This window comes from Amyelois transitella, chromosome 22 (genome assembly GCF_032362555.1).
Source record: "Amyelois transitella isolate CPQ chromosome 22, ilAmyTran1.1, whole genome shotgun sequence".
NCBI lineage: Eukaryota > Metazoa > Arthropoda > Insecta > Lepidoptera > Pyralidae > Amyelois > Amyelois transitella.
Window position 1 is genome coordinate 3,905,772 of NC_083525.1, and position 19,393 is coordinate 3,925,164.

The 19,393-nt window shown below is 34.4% G+C and overlaps 1 protein-coding gene across 1 annotated transcript in view; it reads right to left on the minus strand.

Annotated features, from left to right (window-relative positions):
- Window positions 1–8,415: 8,415 nt before the first annotated feature.
- Window positions 8,416–19,393, minus strand: part of LOC106134185 (LIM/homeobox protein Lhx5) — a 54,098-nt gene continuing 43,120 nt past the window's right edge. The window contains exons 7-8 of the mRNA XM_060950865.1: window positions 10,516–10,774; window positions 8,416–8,570 (exon numbers count right to left, since the gene is read on the minus strand). Coding sequence (XP_060806848.1) covers window positions 8,416–8,570; window positions 10,516–10,774 — 414 coding nt within the window. The remainder of the gene's footprint in view (window positions 8,571–10,515; window positions 10,775–19,393) is intronic.

Genomic DNA, 19,393 nt, shown 5'->3' on the forward strand with positions numbered 1-19,393 from the left:
TATGAAAATTCCCGACTACGCAAAGACCCCGGGCTCCTCTCCAGAGTGGTGGGGATGCAACCGGGACTAAAGCCATGAGAAAGAAGAAGATAAATGTGCGTGTGTATGAAAAAGAAACAAAATATATATTTTCGAATAGATTTTATACTTACAGACAATTCCATTATAATCTTATTTAAATACTAAGTATAGACAATAGTATGTACCGAATATTAACACTTACACTAGAGTACATACTAAGTGATCCTGTAGCAGTTATAACATATAGTCACGAAGTTTATTAAATCCATACTAATATTATAAATTTGATGTAGTCTTTGCCTGGAAAGACGCGTGTCTTTATGTGTGTTAATTTGTTAGTTCGTTTGTCGCTTTATCTTTTGACCAAAAAAATTTGCAATAAGAACAAAGGTTATCTTTCTTTCCAGAAAAACTACTTTTCCTCAGCGTTTCCCGTTTAACATACGCGGGCGGAGTAAGTATCCCAATCCAGGATCATGTCAAATTTTCTTCAAACAAGTAAATTTATCTAAAGAACCCCTCCTTATCTTAAGGTAACAAATACAATTGCCTGATGCAGGGTTCAGGTCACATAGAAGGATTCCACCTTTGAATCGGAGACGATTTCTATGACCCCATAGTATCACTCATGGCTGAGGTGAATTTCAAAACCCTTTTATATCGGGTAGTAACTGGGTACGGAATGCAGGTTTTGCAAGACTAAACAAAATAATTATTTGGTTTAGTTTTCTAGTTTGAAAAATAACGAAAAGCTTTTTACTATCATTACTTTGTATTTTAATTAGTTTACCTATAATTACTTTTTACAGATAACACAAAACCCCCATATTTTTACAATTTTAAATGCTTCGTGACTATATATAATTGTTATCAGTGGAATATTATGTCAGACACAATTATCCCTAACATGTAATGATTTACATAAGAACATGAAGTTATTTACAATTAGAATTTAAAATGTTTCTGAGGTATAAAGGTAGAAGATAATTAATTAAAATAATAATATTGTAATTATAAATAAGAAGTCCGCAATTTTCATTTAATTTTGGACCCTAGTAAGTTCAAATATTTCGAGATAAAAATGTGTGTTAAAAATAAATTATGTGAATGCGTACCCTTTTTCGCATATTTGTATAAAAATGGATCAGTGAAATTTTAAAGTATTACTCAAGTTACATTATAATACATAGGTACATATAATTTTACTTTTTATTTACACATAACATATATTTACACTTTTCTTTCTATAGTCCATTTCTTTAGGTACTAAAATAATAGATATATATCATTAAAAAAATAAATATCTTAAAAAAATACGGTAAATAGCAAAGGTTACATACATAATCGTTTTATACATACGACATCTGTTTTCGTTTTTTATAAATGTTATATATAAATGTATTTCTCAATCAAAATCATTTAAAGGCGTATCAAAATTGTTGATCTTTGTATAAGTACCTGTTCAATAAGGGTCCAATTAAATAAAAATACCGTGTCCTAGGCGAACTAAAAAAGAAAAAATTTATTCCTCCATCTTACCAACTAATAACAAGATAAAAAACCATAGCAACCGAACAATGCCAAAAATCAAAAGAGTCCATAAACTTACAACAAAACTTTATGCTTGGACATTCCGCCCACCATGGACATTATGTCCATAAAACAATGAATGAGATGTTAAAAACATTCACTATGCTATCTTTAAACTTAATGTTTTACTTAACTAAAAACAAATCTTCATAAATGTAACGAAAGTAAAAATAACAAAAAGAAACTAACCTACTAATTCATAAGAAAAGGTTAATAGAAGTGCATGTGTATCAGTGTAAATGATAAAAAAAATACCACAAATTTCTATTTAGCTATAGGTAAAATACACAACTTTGAGACGGGTCTCTTAATTATATTCCCTTTACATTTTAAAGTAACAACACGCGTAATCTTATCCAACCCAGGGTGCTTTTGAGTTATAACTCCATACAACCATCTCGCAGGGGGAAGATCATCTTCCTTTACTAGTACTATATCACCAATATTTGGTTCTGGCGTTTGATAACTCCATTTGTACCGATGTAAAAATTGTGTAAGATACTCCTGAGACCACCTTCGCCAAAAATCTTGTACCATACGTTGCATAAACTGCCACCGTTTCAAGCTAGTCATGTTTGACGTTTCAAAGTTTGCATCTGGTACAAGTACTAATGGTTCCCCAATCAAGAAGTGACCTGGTGTTAAAGGCTCGGGATCATCAGCCGATGAGCTTAAGCTTGATAATGGACGCGAATTAAGACAAGCCTCAATTTGAGATAAGAGAGTGCTCATTTCTTCAAAAGTAAGTGTAGAAGTTCCGATTATCCGTCTAAGGTGATATTTAGTGGATTTTACGCCAGCCTCCCATAGTCCTCCAAAGTTGGGGGAATGCGGTGGGATAAAATGCCATTCAGTACCATTTGTAGATAACCAATTCGCTATTTCTGGCAGTAATCTAGACTTTTCTGCAAATAATAAGGACTTCAATTCACGTTCTGCACCCACAAAATTTGTACCATTATCACTAAAGAGCTCTGCGCAATGTCCTCTTCTAGCTACGAATCTTTTAAAGGCAGCAATGAATCCTTGAGCAGTAAGGTCACTTACTACTTCTAGATGGATTGCTCTAGTCACCATGCAGATGAATAAACAAATATACCCTTTATATGCATGATGACCACGCCCTTTGGACGTTCTTATAGCAATAGGACCAGCATAGTCGACGCCACTTCTTTTGAAAGGTCTCATTGGTGTAACTCTGGCTGTTGGCAATTGTCCCATCAGTTGCTCTCTACGTTGACTTGCATATCGAATACAAATAACACAATTGCGAATATAATGCTTTACTTGGTTTTTTGCGTCAATAACCCAGTATTTTGTTCTAAGATGATTGATCATAATTTGAATACCCCCGTGAATAGTTCGTTCGTGCGTATCCTTTATAATTAAGTTTGTTAAATGAGCTTTAGCCGGAAGAATGATTGGATGTCTTTTATTTACGTTCAAGAAAGTAGCTGTTCTATCCAACCGCCCACCAACACGTAAAAGTCCATCATCGTCAAGGTAAGGATTTAACGGTTTAAGTTTGCTTTTTGTTTTAACTGTTCCTCCTTTAGTTATACTTTCAATATCTTCATAAAAACTTCGAACTTGGCATTGCTTTATGTATATATGTAATGTTTGTTGTAATTCTACATTAGTTAGCCATTGAGGACCTTCATTGGTTTTATTAATGCTTTTCAAAATAAATCGCCTGCACCACGATATAACTCTTAGAAGTCTCCTTAATGATGAGAATCTTTCCCATATAATAACATCATCATCTATACTTGTTAATACTTGACATATTTTAATACCTTTTTCTTCTGTATTTGTATCATATGTTATATCATCTCCATTGTAATTTATGACTACCTTTCTCAAAAAATCTGGTCCTTGCTTCCACAGTCTCATTTTTGAAATGTCAGACGGCATAATTCCACGCGATGCAATATCCGCAGGATTATATTTTGATTGGACATGAGACCATTGAGATCTGTCTAAACTTCCTAAAATCTCTGCTACACGGTTAGCGACGAATACTTTCCACCGGCTTGGATGGCTACTAAGCCATGCAAGTACAACTGAAGAATCACTCCACGCATGAATGTGTTGCTTTGGAATACCTAAAATATCAGCTACCTCTATTAATAATTTAGAAAGTATTGTTGCCCCACAAAGTTCTAATCGGGGTATTGACAGTTGTTTGATAGGAGCTACTTTTGTTTTAGAAGTAACAAGGTTTACATTAATATTACTACATTTATCAATAACACGGATATAGACAACTGCGGCATATGCTTCACTCGATGCATCGCAAAATCCATGAAGCTGAACAGAAGTATCATCCTTTCGAGTGTTCATCCATCGGGGTATCTCGAAACTTTTTATTAATAAAAGCTCGTTTCTATATGCGACCCATTCGGTTAGTAATTGAGGCGTAAGTTTTTCATCCCATTTCAAACCTGATATCCATAGTTTTTGAATAAAAATCTTAGCTTTTATTACAATTGGAGCAAGCCAACCTAATGGATCATAGAGACGTGATATATCTGAGATCACTTTCCGTTTCGTGATTGGCTCGTCAATTGTCGGCAACTGCACTAAATATTTAAATGTATCGTTACATTTGTCCCACGTAAGACCCAATATTTTAGTAATCGAATCAGATTTATCAACAAACTTTGATGTCTCTGTCTTAGACTCTTCCTCTGCAATTCTATTATCATTGTCTTCACTGTTTCTATTATCTTTTATTTGCTCTTTCATACTTTTATCTCCAAGTTTTTCTTCGTTTTCTATCCACTTCATTAGATTTTTATCATTGCTTGTCCACTTTTGTAATTCAAACCCTCCTTTTCTAAGCAATTGTTTCATTTCAGTATATAGCTGTTGACCTTCTATAAAATTTTCACATCCTGACATCAAATCATCAACATAAAAGTCTGACAACACTTTTTTTGCAGCTATTGGGAAATGAACACCCTCGTCATAAGCTACTTGACGTAATGAGCGAATTGCTAAATATGGAGCTGACGATGTACCAAATGTAACTGTCAAAAGTCGATAATGTTGCACCTCAGAAGCAGAATCTTCACGCCAAAGAATACGCTGAAAATCAACATCTTCTGAAGATACACGAACTTGACGATACATCTTCACAATATCAGAAGAAATACATACAGGATGTGCCCGCCATCTCATTAAAATATGTCTCAAGTCATCCTGTAATGTGGGACCAACCAATAAGTCTTGATTTAAAGAAACACCGTTGGATCCTGGGCACGATGCGTCAAAGACAATACGTACTTTTGTTGTACTTCTATCGTTGCGCACCACAGCAAAATGTGGTAAATAAAAACCTTTGGAGCTTTTATGTTCTTCAGGTGGAATAATCTCCATATGATTTAGACTGAGATATTCAGCAAATACCTCTGCATATTTTTCTTTCAAATCTTTCTCCTTGTCTAATTTACGTTCTAATGAATATAATCTTCTAAGTGCTATTTCTTTTGAGTTTCCATTTAAGCATTGTGGACTGTATTCTTTGAATGGCAGCTTCACTATATAACGACCAAAAGAATCCCTTTTAGTCGTGCTTGAATATATTGATTCACATAGCTGTTCCTCTTTCGTTAAATGTTTCTTTGCTTTAACTAACGAAGGTTCGGCTTCTATTTCCCAAAATTTCCTCAAAAGCTTATCATCTTCTTCTATCTGAACATGCATAGTTACATTTGTATTACAAATAATCGTCCCAACATCTTCACCTTCATCAGTTTCTCCGGATATTATCCATCCCAGAGATGTATTTTGCGCTATAAGGCAACTGTTAGAATCTTTAACTAGGCCCTGCTTTATAATTTGACTGTACACCTTTGCACTGAGCAAAAGATCAATTTTATTGGGAGTAGCAAAGGTAGGGTCAGCCAACGACAATTGTGTAAACTTTGGACACAATTGAACTGCCACTTTCTTACTAGGAAGACAGTTGGTCAGTTTGTCTAACACATGAGCTTTTACTCGAACAACAAAATTGGTATCAAGAAGTGATTGCAATTGGATAAAAACTATATACTTAGAAACCACTGAAGGGCTCCTGTCACTTCCTAATACCGAAACATTACTTTTGCTTGCAATTTTCTTCAGTCCAAGTAATTGAACTGCAGACTCTGTTATAAACGAAGCCTGTGAACCCTGGTCTAACATTGACCTAAAAGTAATGTTTGCTCCTGTTCGAGATTGAATTTTAACTAAAGCAGTTGCCAGCAATACCTGAGATTGGGCTTTAGAGCAACAGCCTACTACAACATCATTGGAATCGCCTTGTATGACTACTGAGGACACAGCTTCGGCCCCATCCGATTGATTGGTATTTGTATCGCTTGAGTCATCAATCGACGGGACTGCTGAATTGGAATGAAGTAGAGAATGATGTTTCCTGGAACATATTCGGCATCTAGTTGACATGCGACATGAAACTACGGAATGGCGTGGACCTAAACAGTTAAAGCATAAACCCTGGTTTTGGACAAAATTGCGACGTGTATCGACATCATCCCTCGAAAACTTTTGGCATGTATATAATTTATGGTTTTCGGTACAATATGGACAACTTAAGGTAGTGGTGACATGAAGAGCTTTAACATTGTTAAAAGAGTTACGGCTGAATGTCTTATTAACACTATTTTTACTATTTAAAAACTCGAATGCGTGAAATCTGTTCTCTAAAAACTGTTGAAACAGATTCCACGATGGCAATTCTTGAGATGAGCTACTGACAGCTAATTCCCACTGTTTTCTAGTTTCTATATCTAACTTTAAACTTAAAATATATATTACCATTATATCCCATTCTTTTACATTAATACCTAATTGTTTCAAAGCATTAAGACATTCATTACTTGTGTCTAATAATTCTTTTAAGGCACTCGATGACTCAACAGTAATGTTTTTTTGACTCATAAATCGCGACAAAATACAACTAGCCAAGTACTTTTTATTGTTATATCTGTTTTCTAATTTGTTCCAACATATCATATAATTTTCCCCGGTAATAGGCACATGCCGTAGCAGCTGCTCTGCTTCACCTGATAAGTGGCTCTTAAGATAGTGAAGTTTCTGCACTTCATCGAGTGTCTTATTGTTATGAATTAGCGAAACAAATAAGTTATAAAAGCTAGTCCATTCCGAATACTGGCCGCTAAAAATTGGTAACGAAATTTTGGGTAACTTTATATTGGAAACATGTTGAGAGGCATCGGACATCTCATTATCTGATATACTTGCGTAATTATTTTTCAACGTGCACAGCATTTCTTTTAAATCCGATTTATATTCAATGTAAACATCTTCAGTTGACGAATACAAATCTTGAGTGTGATAATCAGATTCTTCCAACTCATTTGGTTTACACTCTTCAATTATTCTTCTATGGGTGGAATAAAAAGATGACCACAATGTATCAAGAATCTCTAGTCTCGTCTCCACATAAGAGCTGGTAAGTCTATCCTTGGGAGTCTTTTTAAAATTACGCCTTGCTTTAGAGAGACTAGAAATAGTATCATACTGAAGCTTAAACAACGAACTCATCTTATATGTGCACTTATAGACAATCTCTATAGGTATCTATTATTTTCCCCTTTATAGAAGATTCAAGATACAGATTACTTACAGATTTGTCACCACATTAAATAACATTAAATAAAACTGCATTTTCTATCGGTTGATAAGTATTGATACCTTCACGCTTTGATGATATAAAACACATCTGTTTCATTGGGTTCATGCTATGAAGCAATAGTGAAATATCCGCCATTAGATGCTTCCGTATGTCGCTTGCGGAACTAGGCCGCAATCCGGCTCGAAGGACCATGTTCAATAAGGGTCCAATTAAATAAAAATACCGTGTCCTAGGCGAACTAAAAAAGAAAAAATTTATTCCTCCATCTTACCAACTAATAACAAGATAAAAAACCATAGCAACCGAACAATGCCAAAAATCAAAAGAGTCCATAAACTTACAACAAAACTTTATGCTTGGACAGTACCTAAAGAAAGGGACTATTATCCCGATTTCTCACTGTGACATCTAATGAAACTTCACAATTGTACTTAAAATTAATTATAACAATACGACAATCAATCGATAATTAATATACAAAATAAAATGCGTCTTAATTGTCAGCCGTATCTTAAAATAGGAACCAAAATATTCTTACACGAGATGTTCTTGAAGATATTAAATAAATATTAAAATTAATAAATTATTTTATACTTTAAAAATTCTCTGTACAACTAATTAATATTCACAATACTATTGCAGTACGCTAACAGAATCAGCAAATCACAAATGCTGTAAGTACAATTTACACATTGTATTTTATGAAAAAAGGTAAGTTTTGTTTTGATTGGTTGTTATGAATTTTTGAAACATTCATTTCCGAGACACTTTTATATTACAGGTTTGAGTTTTGTGACTGTATTATTATAAGGATAAAATAAAATTATTATTTTTTTCCAATAGGAATTCACTTTGTTTAAATCACTAGGGAAAATTCATGATATGAACAATACAAGTATAGTTAACTACCACACAGGTACAACCAATATATTTCAGCTATCATTTTGATATAAAAACTTAAGAACAGATAGGACTGACGCAACAAATCAATTTGAGAGGAAACTTAATATACACAGGTCTGACGAAAACAAATCACATTTACACTGCGTCTTAGTCACTTTAAAAACTTAAAACTACACTCAGTCCACTTGGTAGCCTATCGAGCCGCATCAGTCGTGGAAGTCCCGCGGCTCCGGCTTCAGCTACCAGACCAGGCCTTCAGGATGCAGAGGAGGTGGGGCGTCGCCGAAGGTGAACTCGGGGGAGGAAGGCCGGGGGAGCACCAGGTGGTCCGGAGGCGGGAACTGCTCGGGAAACTCGCCGCCCGGCAGCGATTCCATTCCACCTGCGAAACGACCTGCTCACGTTACTAAGCGCCTGGTACTTGTATTTTTTTTTATTTATATTAAGCGTATGATACCAGTTTTTATCTATTAATATAAAACTCTTCCGTTACTGAGTGGGAGACTGACAGACAACGCACAGTACAACCGTTAGGTCTAGAAACTAGAAATTTGGGATGGCTAGGTCTGAACTTTGAGAGGACTTAACGAAATTCCCTCGGGAACGGAACTAACGAAGATCTTTCGTTTTACGCGGGCGGGGGGGTCGCGGGCATCTTCTAGTGTATTACCAATTATTATATCTTATTGAAAACATTCTGAGGTAACATTTTAATCGTTAACACCAAAATCTCGTTTATTCCTTCCCGTGGGAATTTCGGCAAAATCTCTCAAAAATCTGTAGAGAATCTATGAGTGTAGTAGACATACATTCAGTCAGAAAAGTATCGGGAATGGATTATTTATTTATGGTTCCAAATTCAAATTTTTGTTTTTTTTTTGTTGTTGTTAGATTGGCACAACTGTTTTCCATTTTGGCGCGGAGTTTGAGTTGCATCTGTTGTTTACATTAAATACAGTGCTATTTTTAGTTATATCATATCTAGTGTGTATTGCTAATTTCATAATGGATAAAAACATCGAACAAAGTGTTTGTTTTAAATTTTGCATTGCCAATGGAATATCGTGTTCGGAGTCACTGAAAATGTTACAGAAGGCTTACGGTGAATCGACTTTATCAAAAACTCGTGCTTATGAGTGGTACAAAGCGTTCAAAAGCGGTCGAGATGTGATGGAAGATTTGCCTCGCTCTGGTAGGCCATCAACGTCTGCAACTGAAGTTAACATCGCAAAAGTGAAGGAAATAGTGACTGAAAATCCTCATTCAACTTTGAGAGAGATAGCCACCGAACTTTCTGTATCTCACGAGTCGATCCGTACCATTTTAACTAATAATTTGGGTATGAAACATGTTTCCGCTCGGCTAGTCCCAAAAGACCTGAATTTTTTTCAAAAACTCAATCGCATGAGAGTCGCTGAGGACATGCTAGAACGAGTCAATTCCGACCCAACATTCATGAAACGCATTGTTACTGGTGACGAGACGTGGGTTTACGAGTTTGACATGCAAACTAGTCAACAAGCTTCGGAGTGGCGCCTTCCAACTGAACCGAAACCGAAAAAACCACGCCTAAGTCGTTCAAAAGTCAAAGTCATGTTGACTATTTTCTTTGACTATCGCGGTGTTGTGCACTCGGAATTCTTGCCGGAAGGTCAAACGGTAAATAAGGAATATTATTTGAGTGTTATGCGGCGTTTAAGAGAGCAAATCCGACGAAAAAGGCCAGATTTGTGGAAAGAAAATTCTTGGATTTTGCACCATGATAATGCACCTTCGCACAAGGCCATCATTGTGAACGAATTTTTAACCAAACACTCAACAAATACCATCGAGCAACCACCATATTCACCAGATATGGCTCCAGCCGACTTTTTTCTTTTTCCTAAACTCAAATTACCACTTCGTGGCACCCGTTTTCAATCGGTAGAAGACATAAAAGAGAATTCGCGGCGAGAACTGACCTCAATTCCGGAAACAGCGTTTAAAAAATGTTTTGATGATTGGATTATTCGTTGGCGTAAGTGTATCGTTTCTAAAGGAGCATATTTTGAAGGTGATAAAATAAATTTGGATGAATAACAAACAGTTTGTGTATTATTGATCTTTTCCTGCTACTTTCTTGACAGAGTAGTACATATAATATAGTCCTGGTTGCGTCCTCGCTTCTCCCGAAGTGTGTTTATTACGACGATCGTGGATTGGGTTGGGATAAGAAGTAGTTTGTATATTTGTTTGATTGTAGTTGAAATCTCGTTGGTTTCACAAACTGGCCACGAAGAAAAAATATATTGTTTTCGGACATTTCAAATAAAAAAATAAGTAAAGAAAAGTGTACCAACCTGGCTGGTTAAACGGCATCGTCGGTGGAGGATGGAAGAATGGCGCATCATGGTGGAACGGCGGGCCATAACCAAACTCGAACTTGCCATCTGCTGTCGCGAAGTAGGGGAACCCCGGCGGGCCTTCCTCCAGACCCCCTGGGGACAGGTTCATGGGAAACCCCCTCATCTTCCGCGAGGACCCAAAGAAGGGACCCCTACCCATTGAGGTGAGTTGCTTCAGTCGTCGCTCTTTTGATCTCTTGTTTTGAAACCACACCTGTGGACAAGAAAAAGTTATGAGGGAACTGAAAATATATGGTTTTTCATTTGTTTGATTTGCAGACTGGTTAAATACTCTTACGATTCTGTGCATACAATGAAAATCACAAAAAAACTCATCAAGTGTAGATGTTTCCATGACTTATTGTCTAAGTTCAAAGCTAATGTCAGGTAGCTGCTGGGTCTCGTAGCGTAGTGTAATTTTATATATATACGAGTATGTAGGTGCTTAACGAATATATGTAGATATTTAACAAGATACAAATTAGTAGCAAATACGGTGCACACTTGTCATAGAGATATGAGAAAAAATTAGATTCAATCTTTATAGCAATGTATTATATGTATACTGTCGGAGTGCCTTTTGCCAAATAAATAAATTAAAAAGACACAACTTCACATATTCAACTTCCCTTATACCTACTTTTATAAATTGACGATTAATTACTCGTACTTAACAGAATTATTTTTAAACTGTGATACGTATAGAGTGTGTTTGTCTGTGGCTTAGGAAAAATTATATTTTGATGAAAAAATTTATAGCAAATTTGACTCTCGTAATTTGTTACGGTACTTTAAATATATTTTCTTAATTAAAGTAGGAAGGTTGTCTGAACATTTGTGCTAAGATAAATTCTTTATACTTGATTCATTTATACAGGTAAGACCAAAAATCTAAAACATCACTTACATTTAATGTTAAGAGTACGTCTGTAGCTATAATTTGATTTTATATCATTATAGATTCTTTCATAAATTTACACGGTACGATAAAAATACAATACTTGTCATGTTGTAAAATATATGTGTATGTCAACCGCAAAACTTATTCTGACAATACATCTCTGTTAAGGTCGAAACACATCGGAGCGGCATATCGTCGCATTATGATGCAATGTAGTCCGTTAGGTTTATAAAAATATTCTTAAATATTTAAATAAAGTAGAACTAAATCCGTTTGTGCAAATAAATTCAATCTTCAATTTGAACTGAAATGATATAATAGCTTATAGATATGTTGTGGTTATGACCGGTCATTATTGAAAAAGTCGTAGATACTTAATCGAAAGCAAATATTTTTTTGGTTTGCTTTTTATCATTATCGATTAAGTAATTCATCATTTGTGATTATGACCGGTCATAATGAAAATAAAGCCCGAACATAATTTAATTTATTTAACGAAATCTACGTAAACCAACTAGCAGTGATCATATTTCTTTGCGGTGCGGTGATGTTACGGTGTTATATGTTTCAACCTTTACTCATATCAGTGTCACCATTAAAAAGCGACCGCAAATAAAGCTGACATATTTTCTGCCTTTTGAACGAAAAGTATAAATCTACTTTGTCGGCGTTTTTATACCGCGACTGTGGTCAGAATACTATTTGTTTTATGGTCAATGAACATCGCAAGTTCATTTTTGATTTTTACTACCTTTTTTCCCGGCTCTACTTGAAAAATTCAGTTTTTCCCGTGAGAATATCGGTAAAAGCAAAATTTTGGCTCTTTGTCATTTAGAGCATTCAAACAGTTAATTGTTTTATGGGGTAGAGTTTTGAATACCTGTACCAATTCTTAGCTTAGGTTAGGCGTCAATTACTCACCCTTTTTCGTGTAAATATACCTTTATAGATTCTATGAGTCAATCGATGCGTCTTTATAGTTGGGACTTAGTCGTCAAGAATGGTATTAAAGTAATCTATATTTTATAGCCAAATTGTTACTCATATTGGTTACTAGTCATGCAAATCTAACACAAAAAATTTATTGCCTAAATTTTTATGCCTAGCCAATTCGTGGCACAGACCTAGTATTAAAATTGGCGTAAAAATTATAACATTCTACAAGGTGCGTTACTGTTGCGTGCCTTTGAACACAAAATAATGAGCATACAGATATCTATTCCATTTGATTTGGGGAATAAGGACATAATGATGAGAGCGAGAGAAATAGAGGGTGGTATATGTACTATACACATCTACTGCCTACATCATGTGAGTAGTAAAGTTAATCGGAAATTAAAGGTTTCCTTTTTTGTATTCACTAAGGAAACAATAAAAATTGTTGATTTCACACACAACGTTTCAAAAAGAGTACGCCTTATATAGTACTTTTTCTGCACATTAATTATTTATTTACAGCACTTAATATGATTCGTGCGAGTGGTTCGTGAGCATCACATCGGTGCGCACACGCCGTCTCGTGTGTACCGGCCATTATATTCGACATGGACGTAAGTAGGCGGGTTGCCTAAAAATTTAGTGCCACGGTTTTCTCGGCAATGACCCACCTTCAACGCACCAAGGTAAAGTTGTAATTATAAAGGTTATGGTTGCAGGGATAAATTTCATAGAAATATTAAAATGTAGGTATTTAGAGTTTTATAGAAGTAGGTATGTCTAGCCTTCTACTACCTACTGAAGACAATCGAATGTATGTGATTATTGAAGGACTAACTCCCAAAGCTTTAACAAAAAAATTCATCAAAAGGAAAAAGTTCTCAGGGATGGATGCGACGAAAGCAACAAAAAGATGTCAAATCATTTCATATCACGTCAAGTACGAGTAGTAATAAAATAAAATATATATACTTCAATTTATAACTAGTGTTGGACCCTGACATAAGTATAATTAAAGAATTAATGTTATTCAATGCGTGTAAAAACGAAATGAGAAGTAAATGTCGTATTCTCTTGACCTCTAATAAATACGTAAAAACAATATGACTATCAGATTACTGTAGAAAATTGCTTGGCTATGGTCTGATGAGCCAAGGACGAGTCCGATTTAGCGCATCCTTACATTATTTTTTAAATTTATACTCAAACAAATCATCCACTTAAATCACTAAACAAATTGCCTATTGCAGTAATTCTCAATTTTAAAAAAAAGTTGTTTTCAAACTTGAATTTGTATCCAGAATTATTAATTTATTTAATGCTTGTTTTTAGTTTAAGTTTATTAAGTAGTTTACAAAATAAAGTTAAAGTTACTTAAAAAATATAGGAGACTAGTGAGAAGTTCAGAAATTACCAAACTAACATTCTCGTAAAAACTTTGCGTTTGCTTTAAGACTACTACATCAATAATTAAAATAAAACATATCTGCGGTAACGACAGTTTTTGGTTGAAGACAAATAATTATTTTTGTACTTATTATATATGCTAGGATTACCTACGTGTAAAAACCTGACTTACCCAATCCAGGATCATGGTCAAACGTGAACCCAGCCCCTCCAGAAGCCAACCAACGACAGAAGGAACATAGTTAACGCCAAGAAGGTTTAATCGTGGTAAGTATATTAATTAAGTACAATTTAGTGGCTTGGTATAAATTATCACAGGTACTGACTGGAAAGAAAATATTTTACCGTTACAAGAAATGAGTGTGCATAAAAATTTGAAAAAAGAATAGAAACTAAATAGCAGGGTCATTCTTGGTCACGCGTGAGGCTAGGGCCCCGCTGCGCGCGGTCTTTTGATCCCACCGCGCGCCCCTGCGTCAGCGCATGCATTTGCACAAAAAATACATTTACAACCTGTAAACACGAATGATCCAATTCTCAACTCAGTGATATTGATTAATGGCCAATTTTAATCGAACCAGTCCTTTGTCGTGTCTGCGCTTAGAACCTATTTGTAGACAATCAGAAACAATCGATGGCAATTAATCATAGAATAGGTTTTCATGTGGTATTGAATATTTTAACAGATTCTAAACTAACTAGATTTTTTTTTAAAGTTGAGTTTAACACATATGTATCTCTTTAGTTTAGGTACTTTGCAAAATGCACTTTGCACAACGCAGAACATCTTACCTTTACTATGTGCATTGAAATGGTATCAGATGTTGTATCTAATTTTTTGTGACATTAAAAATATTTGTGCGCATATGTTCTACATATATAACTCTAAACTAACATTCAAACTAAATCAAAACTTTAACATTAATTTATGAACAACAAAAAACGTTAACAAAAGAGCGAAATATTTGATTGATCCTTTGACATTCAATTGGCATTACCAGTAGATAGTAATTATTATAACAGTAGCAACCTTGATAGTTTTAGCACAAAATAAAAAACACATGGAATTAACATTTTTTTTCTAAAACTTTTTGATTACATTTCATTGTAAAATTACCTATTTATTTATCTACTTACTTTTCATGAAACGCTACATTACTTTGTATTTATTTATTTATATCTTTATGTAGGTACGTCAAGGATAAAAAATACAACTAGAACTTAGACTAAGGGTATAATTAGTGAGGACATGGCGAAAATAAAAAGTATTTTATCTTGTCAGGATATTCAATTCAAATTAAAATTATGTAATACTTGCATTATTTAGCCTAAACATATGGATGTTCTTATCGCCTACTCTGTAACAATTTCATTTTATGCTGTCTACATTTCGTCTCTCTAAGAGATCAAATCGTCGTGTTCCGTTTTTTAATGATCAGACATTAGTTTTATTACTTAATAGCCATCATTGAAGAAATCGACGAAATTTAAACAAGAATTTAGTAAATATTTAAATGTATTTTAAGCAATAATTTTCTGACATTGTTTTTTTGAATCGATGTTAGTATGTGAACAAGTTTCTTTCAGTTATACGTAGGAAACATAATTTATATTATTTTGTTTAAAATATCACATACACAAATATGGGAATCGAAAATATATCTTATCATTTCTTGTTTAAGTCATAATACAGGATAACTACCAATCTACAATTGATTAATTATTTAAGATCGGTGCAAAAGTTCAAAAGCTTTAGGCTAAATCTACACCACGCGGGAAGCCAATGGCTGAATAAAACTCATAGTTTTAATCGAACGAATTGTCTAATTCGAATCGAGATAAGTAAGGTGTGTTCATGGCTTAAGTGTACGGCGAGGACGAGTCTCCCAGACTGTCCCGCTCGGCGGGGCGCCGAGCGAACAAGCCGTGTGGTGTTAAACACTATATTTCATATGTGCGCCGCCGCAAGGGGCCATTCTCTTACCGTAACACTCACGCCTGAGTAAACCATAAAATCACAGTTTTAACTGCCCAACGACCAAGCACCAAAGAGTTTTGATTACGTTTGCAAAATTCGATTTAAATTCACGCGAAAATACTAGCTGAAAAGTAATAATAGTGCTCTGGCGCCGCTAGATCGCATTGTTTTATTGCTGTTATTAAACGAAACGTTATTAATAATTAACGTTGAAGTTTAATGTTAGCTGCTGACGTTTTTACGAGTCGCTTTTGCGAAGTGCTGGAGGTCTAATGATAGTTATCGTAATGTAAGACTAGTGAGATGCATTCTCTTTAGGGATATATTTTTTTGATGTTTGGTTGTTGTGTGGGAATCGCCCAGGCGGCTGGTATAAAGAGATGATTAATAAGAGTTAGTCTTGGACATTGTTCTGCGCCCTTAGTATAAATAACGGATGGACTACCTGCAGCCAGCGCCCCCCAGCGCTAATGAGAAGGTATTATGGCGTGGATACACCTTCCCATTTTAGATATTTGAAAAAGTTCAAGATTATTCAAGCATTATTAGCCAGTCAACTATATAAAAATGCAAAAAGAAAAATTATGAATATTAAAAAGTAAATAATTACGAAAATTTAAATATTTAATTTTTTAATTTTACCTACCCCTCCGGGAAAGAGGCGTGATTTTATGTATGTATGTAAATAATTATCTATTCATATAATTAATTTAAACCTAGTTTGTAAGCTATTTAATTTATTAATATTTACACACCTCTGGGTATCAGTGACGTTGTAGTAACTTTTAAACCAAACTAGTTATATTGACGCGTATGACTTTGGTATCTTGTAGTAATTAGGTACCTAATATTAACGAATATTCTTACATCCGCTAGCGACAGACAGTAGGTAATCCCAGCCCACCAAAACTTACGAAATCCGGGCATTGTACTAAAATAGAACATTATAATCTTGCAACTAAGGTGAACTAGTAATTTTGGTTTAGAGCGTTGAGAGCCGCGCCACGGGCGGTCGGCGCCCCGCGAGCAGGCAGGCAGCCGCACAATATACCGTACCTATAATACCTACGTAACCAACAGTTGTGCTGACCGAATTTTTTGTTTCCATTTTTCGTTCCGCCATAAACATTATTGTACGCGCCATATGGGACATGTACGCGAATTTTGGCCACCCTAACTTAAATAATCCCAATGAACATTATCAACTTATCGCAATTTTCATAACATTACATAAATTGCGGTAATTCGAAACGAAAAATATGTAATAACGTTAAATAAAGTAGTTACCTTTACAATTGACTGGCAATAAAGGATGTCGGAAGTTTTTTTAATAAAAAATAAAGCAGACTCGTCGAAATTTCAAAAAAGGAACGTGATGTAAGATGGCGTCGCTGAAGACGCGACCACACTGCGCGCGAAAGTACGCCTCATGCGCCATCTACATCCAAGTGGCGTAGCGTTTGTAAGAGTAATAAGTTTACAGGCAAAATTGTACATGTCTTTGATGTTGTTAATTTAAATTTGTTGAATTCTTTTGTAAGTTTAAACAAAAGGTGGTAACTTGAATTTAAATAAGACTATTACCACAAATTGACTAATTAAGTAAGTTCATTGCCACTATTTTTGGTAGAAAGAAAGTGCCATTGTATAACGAAATAGCTTAATTGAAATAAAAAATAAACTGCTAAAGAAAAACACACAGGCACCATAGCACGGCGTGTTCCAAAAAGCATAAATTTTATGAGTTAATGAATTAACCCACTTAGACGTTTTCACGGTCAATAAAAGCGAAAAATTTCCGTTTTCAAATTCTATTATTACAAAATCGTGATTGAGGCCGATCAGCTTCATGATAGGTACTTTGCGTACCAACTCCGGGAAGGTTAGTAATAAGCACTCAACAAATTGAAAAAATTGTAAAAGGTGTACTGATTACTCATGATCTCAAGCAAATCTAAAATTGTGATACACTTAGGTACTTAAATATAACCCTGAAACTGACAACATGTAGTGACTGAATAGATATTTTCATATCTTTTTATTGCACTTTTTATATGCCCTCAAACTCATTCGTCTCGTCAAATCAATCTAAATTTAAAAAATGTGTTCTCAACGTTCATCTGCTAAATTTACTTACCGCAATCTGTTTCAGTGATTCCAATTTGTGACTCGTCTTATTTTAGTTAATTAGATGTTCACTGCGATGATGTAGGCATTACTAGGGCTATTTTTGTTTACATTCTTTTTATATCGTAATTAATTTTAACGCATCATTTACTTGTTAATTTAATACTATAATATGCACAGTGAAGATTTAAGTGGATTCTGTTATTTATGACACAAGGATTTGCTTACAATAGTAGGTATATAGACAGTTATATTGAAAAATGATAGAAATGATTGGATGATGAAATGTAATAGTAAAGTTTCTATAAAATAATATAATAATAGATCTATTTTGTCCGTTATATACTTATTTACTCACAATATGTTAAACGTGACCCTAACTAGTGCCATCATACGTACTAGTTAGCTAAACCTAGTAAATGCTGCTCAGCGTAATTTGATCAGTTTTTATAATACATTTATAAAAATACTTATTTCATATATTACCTATATTACGCAGTCATATTATAATCCTAAAGTACAATACAAACATGCTCCATTGATATTTCTAACAAGATTCTATTTTTAATTTCAGACAATTTAAATTACCGAGTCTTTCTTGCCAACCATTGTGTTTAAATTTCGAACTTATCAGTACATTGGTGATAACGCTGCGGCGGTTGATTGGTCACGGTTTTCAAAATGGCGGAACTTAATTCGTATATGTTTTACCGTTGCACATATCGATTTAACGACCTTAGATAGCTTATCGCTTTGCAAAGAAATAATGCCTTTAGAAGAAAACACAATAACTTTTATTTTCGAATTATGCAATGTTAACTTTAGTTAATAAGTTTAGGTTATCAAGTATCTATAGGTCATTGTTACAAATATATTTAATTTCACATTAGAACTAAATTTCAGACATAGGTAATTTCGGTATGAAACAAAGGAACTGAAGTAAATAAATACTCAACTTTAATCATGTCTCATAAAGTGTAGTAACTCAGAGGGTAGTCTATTAGTTCACTATTGACAAACAACAAAAAGTGTGAAAATTTGTCGTGTACGGTAGATGAGAGTGACAATGAGTTTTTGTGAGCCACGAGTGTTACTACCGCTTCCTTATTTTTATAACGACGAAATACAGTCATAGAACATATACTATAATGTCTTATATTACCTACTTATATAATGTTGTGAAAATTTTTACATTATTACTTTGCAGGTTAATATTTAAACTATCAAACCAATAGAATATTACTGAAAACAAAAGTGTCATTGGTAAGAACTTGGCCGCATTTGTGCTTGTGCCAAGAATTTTTTTTTATTTGGCCAGTTTTACCATCGATTATCTATTCTTATGTTATAAAAAAGGACTGGCACTTTAGAATAAAAACACTCCACCTCTTTCCCATGGATGTCGTAAAAAGCGACTACAAGAAGGCTTATATACTTTGAATTTTTCTTGTAGACGATCTGCTAAAAAGCTGTCACTATTTGAA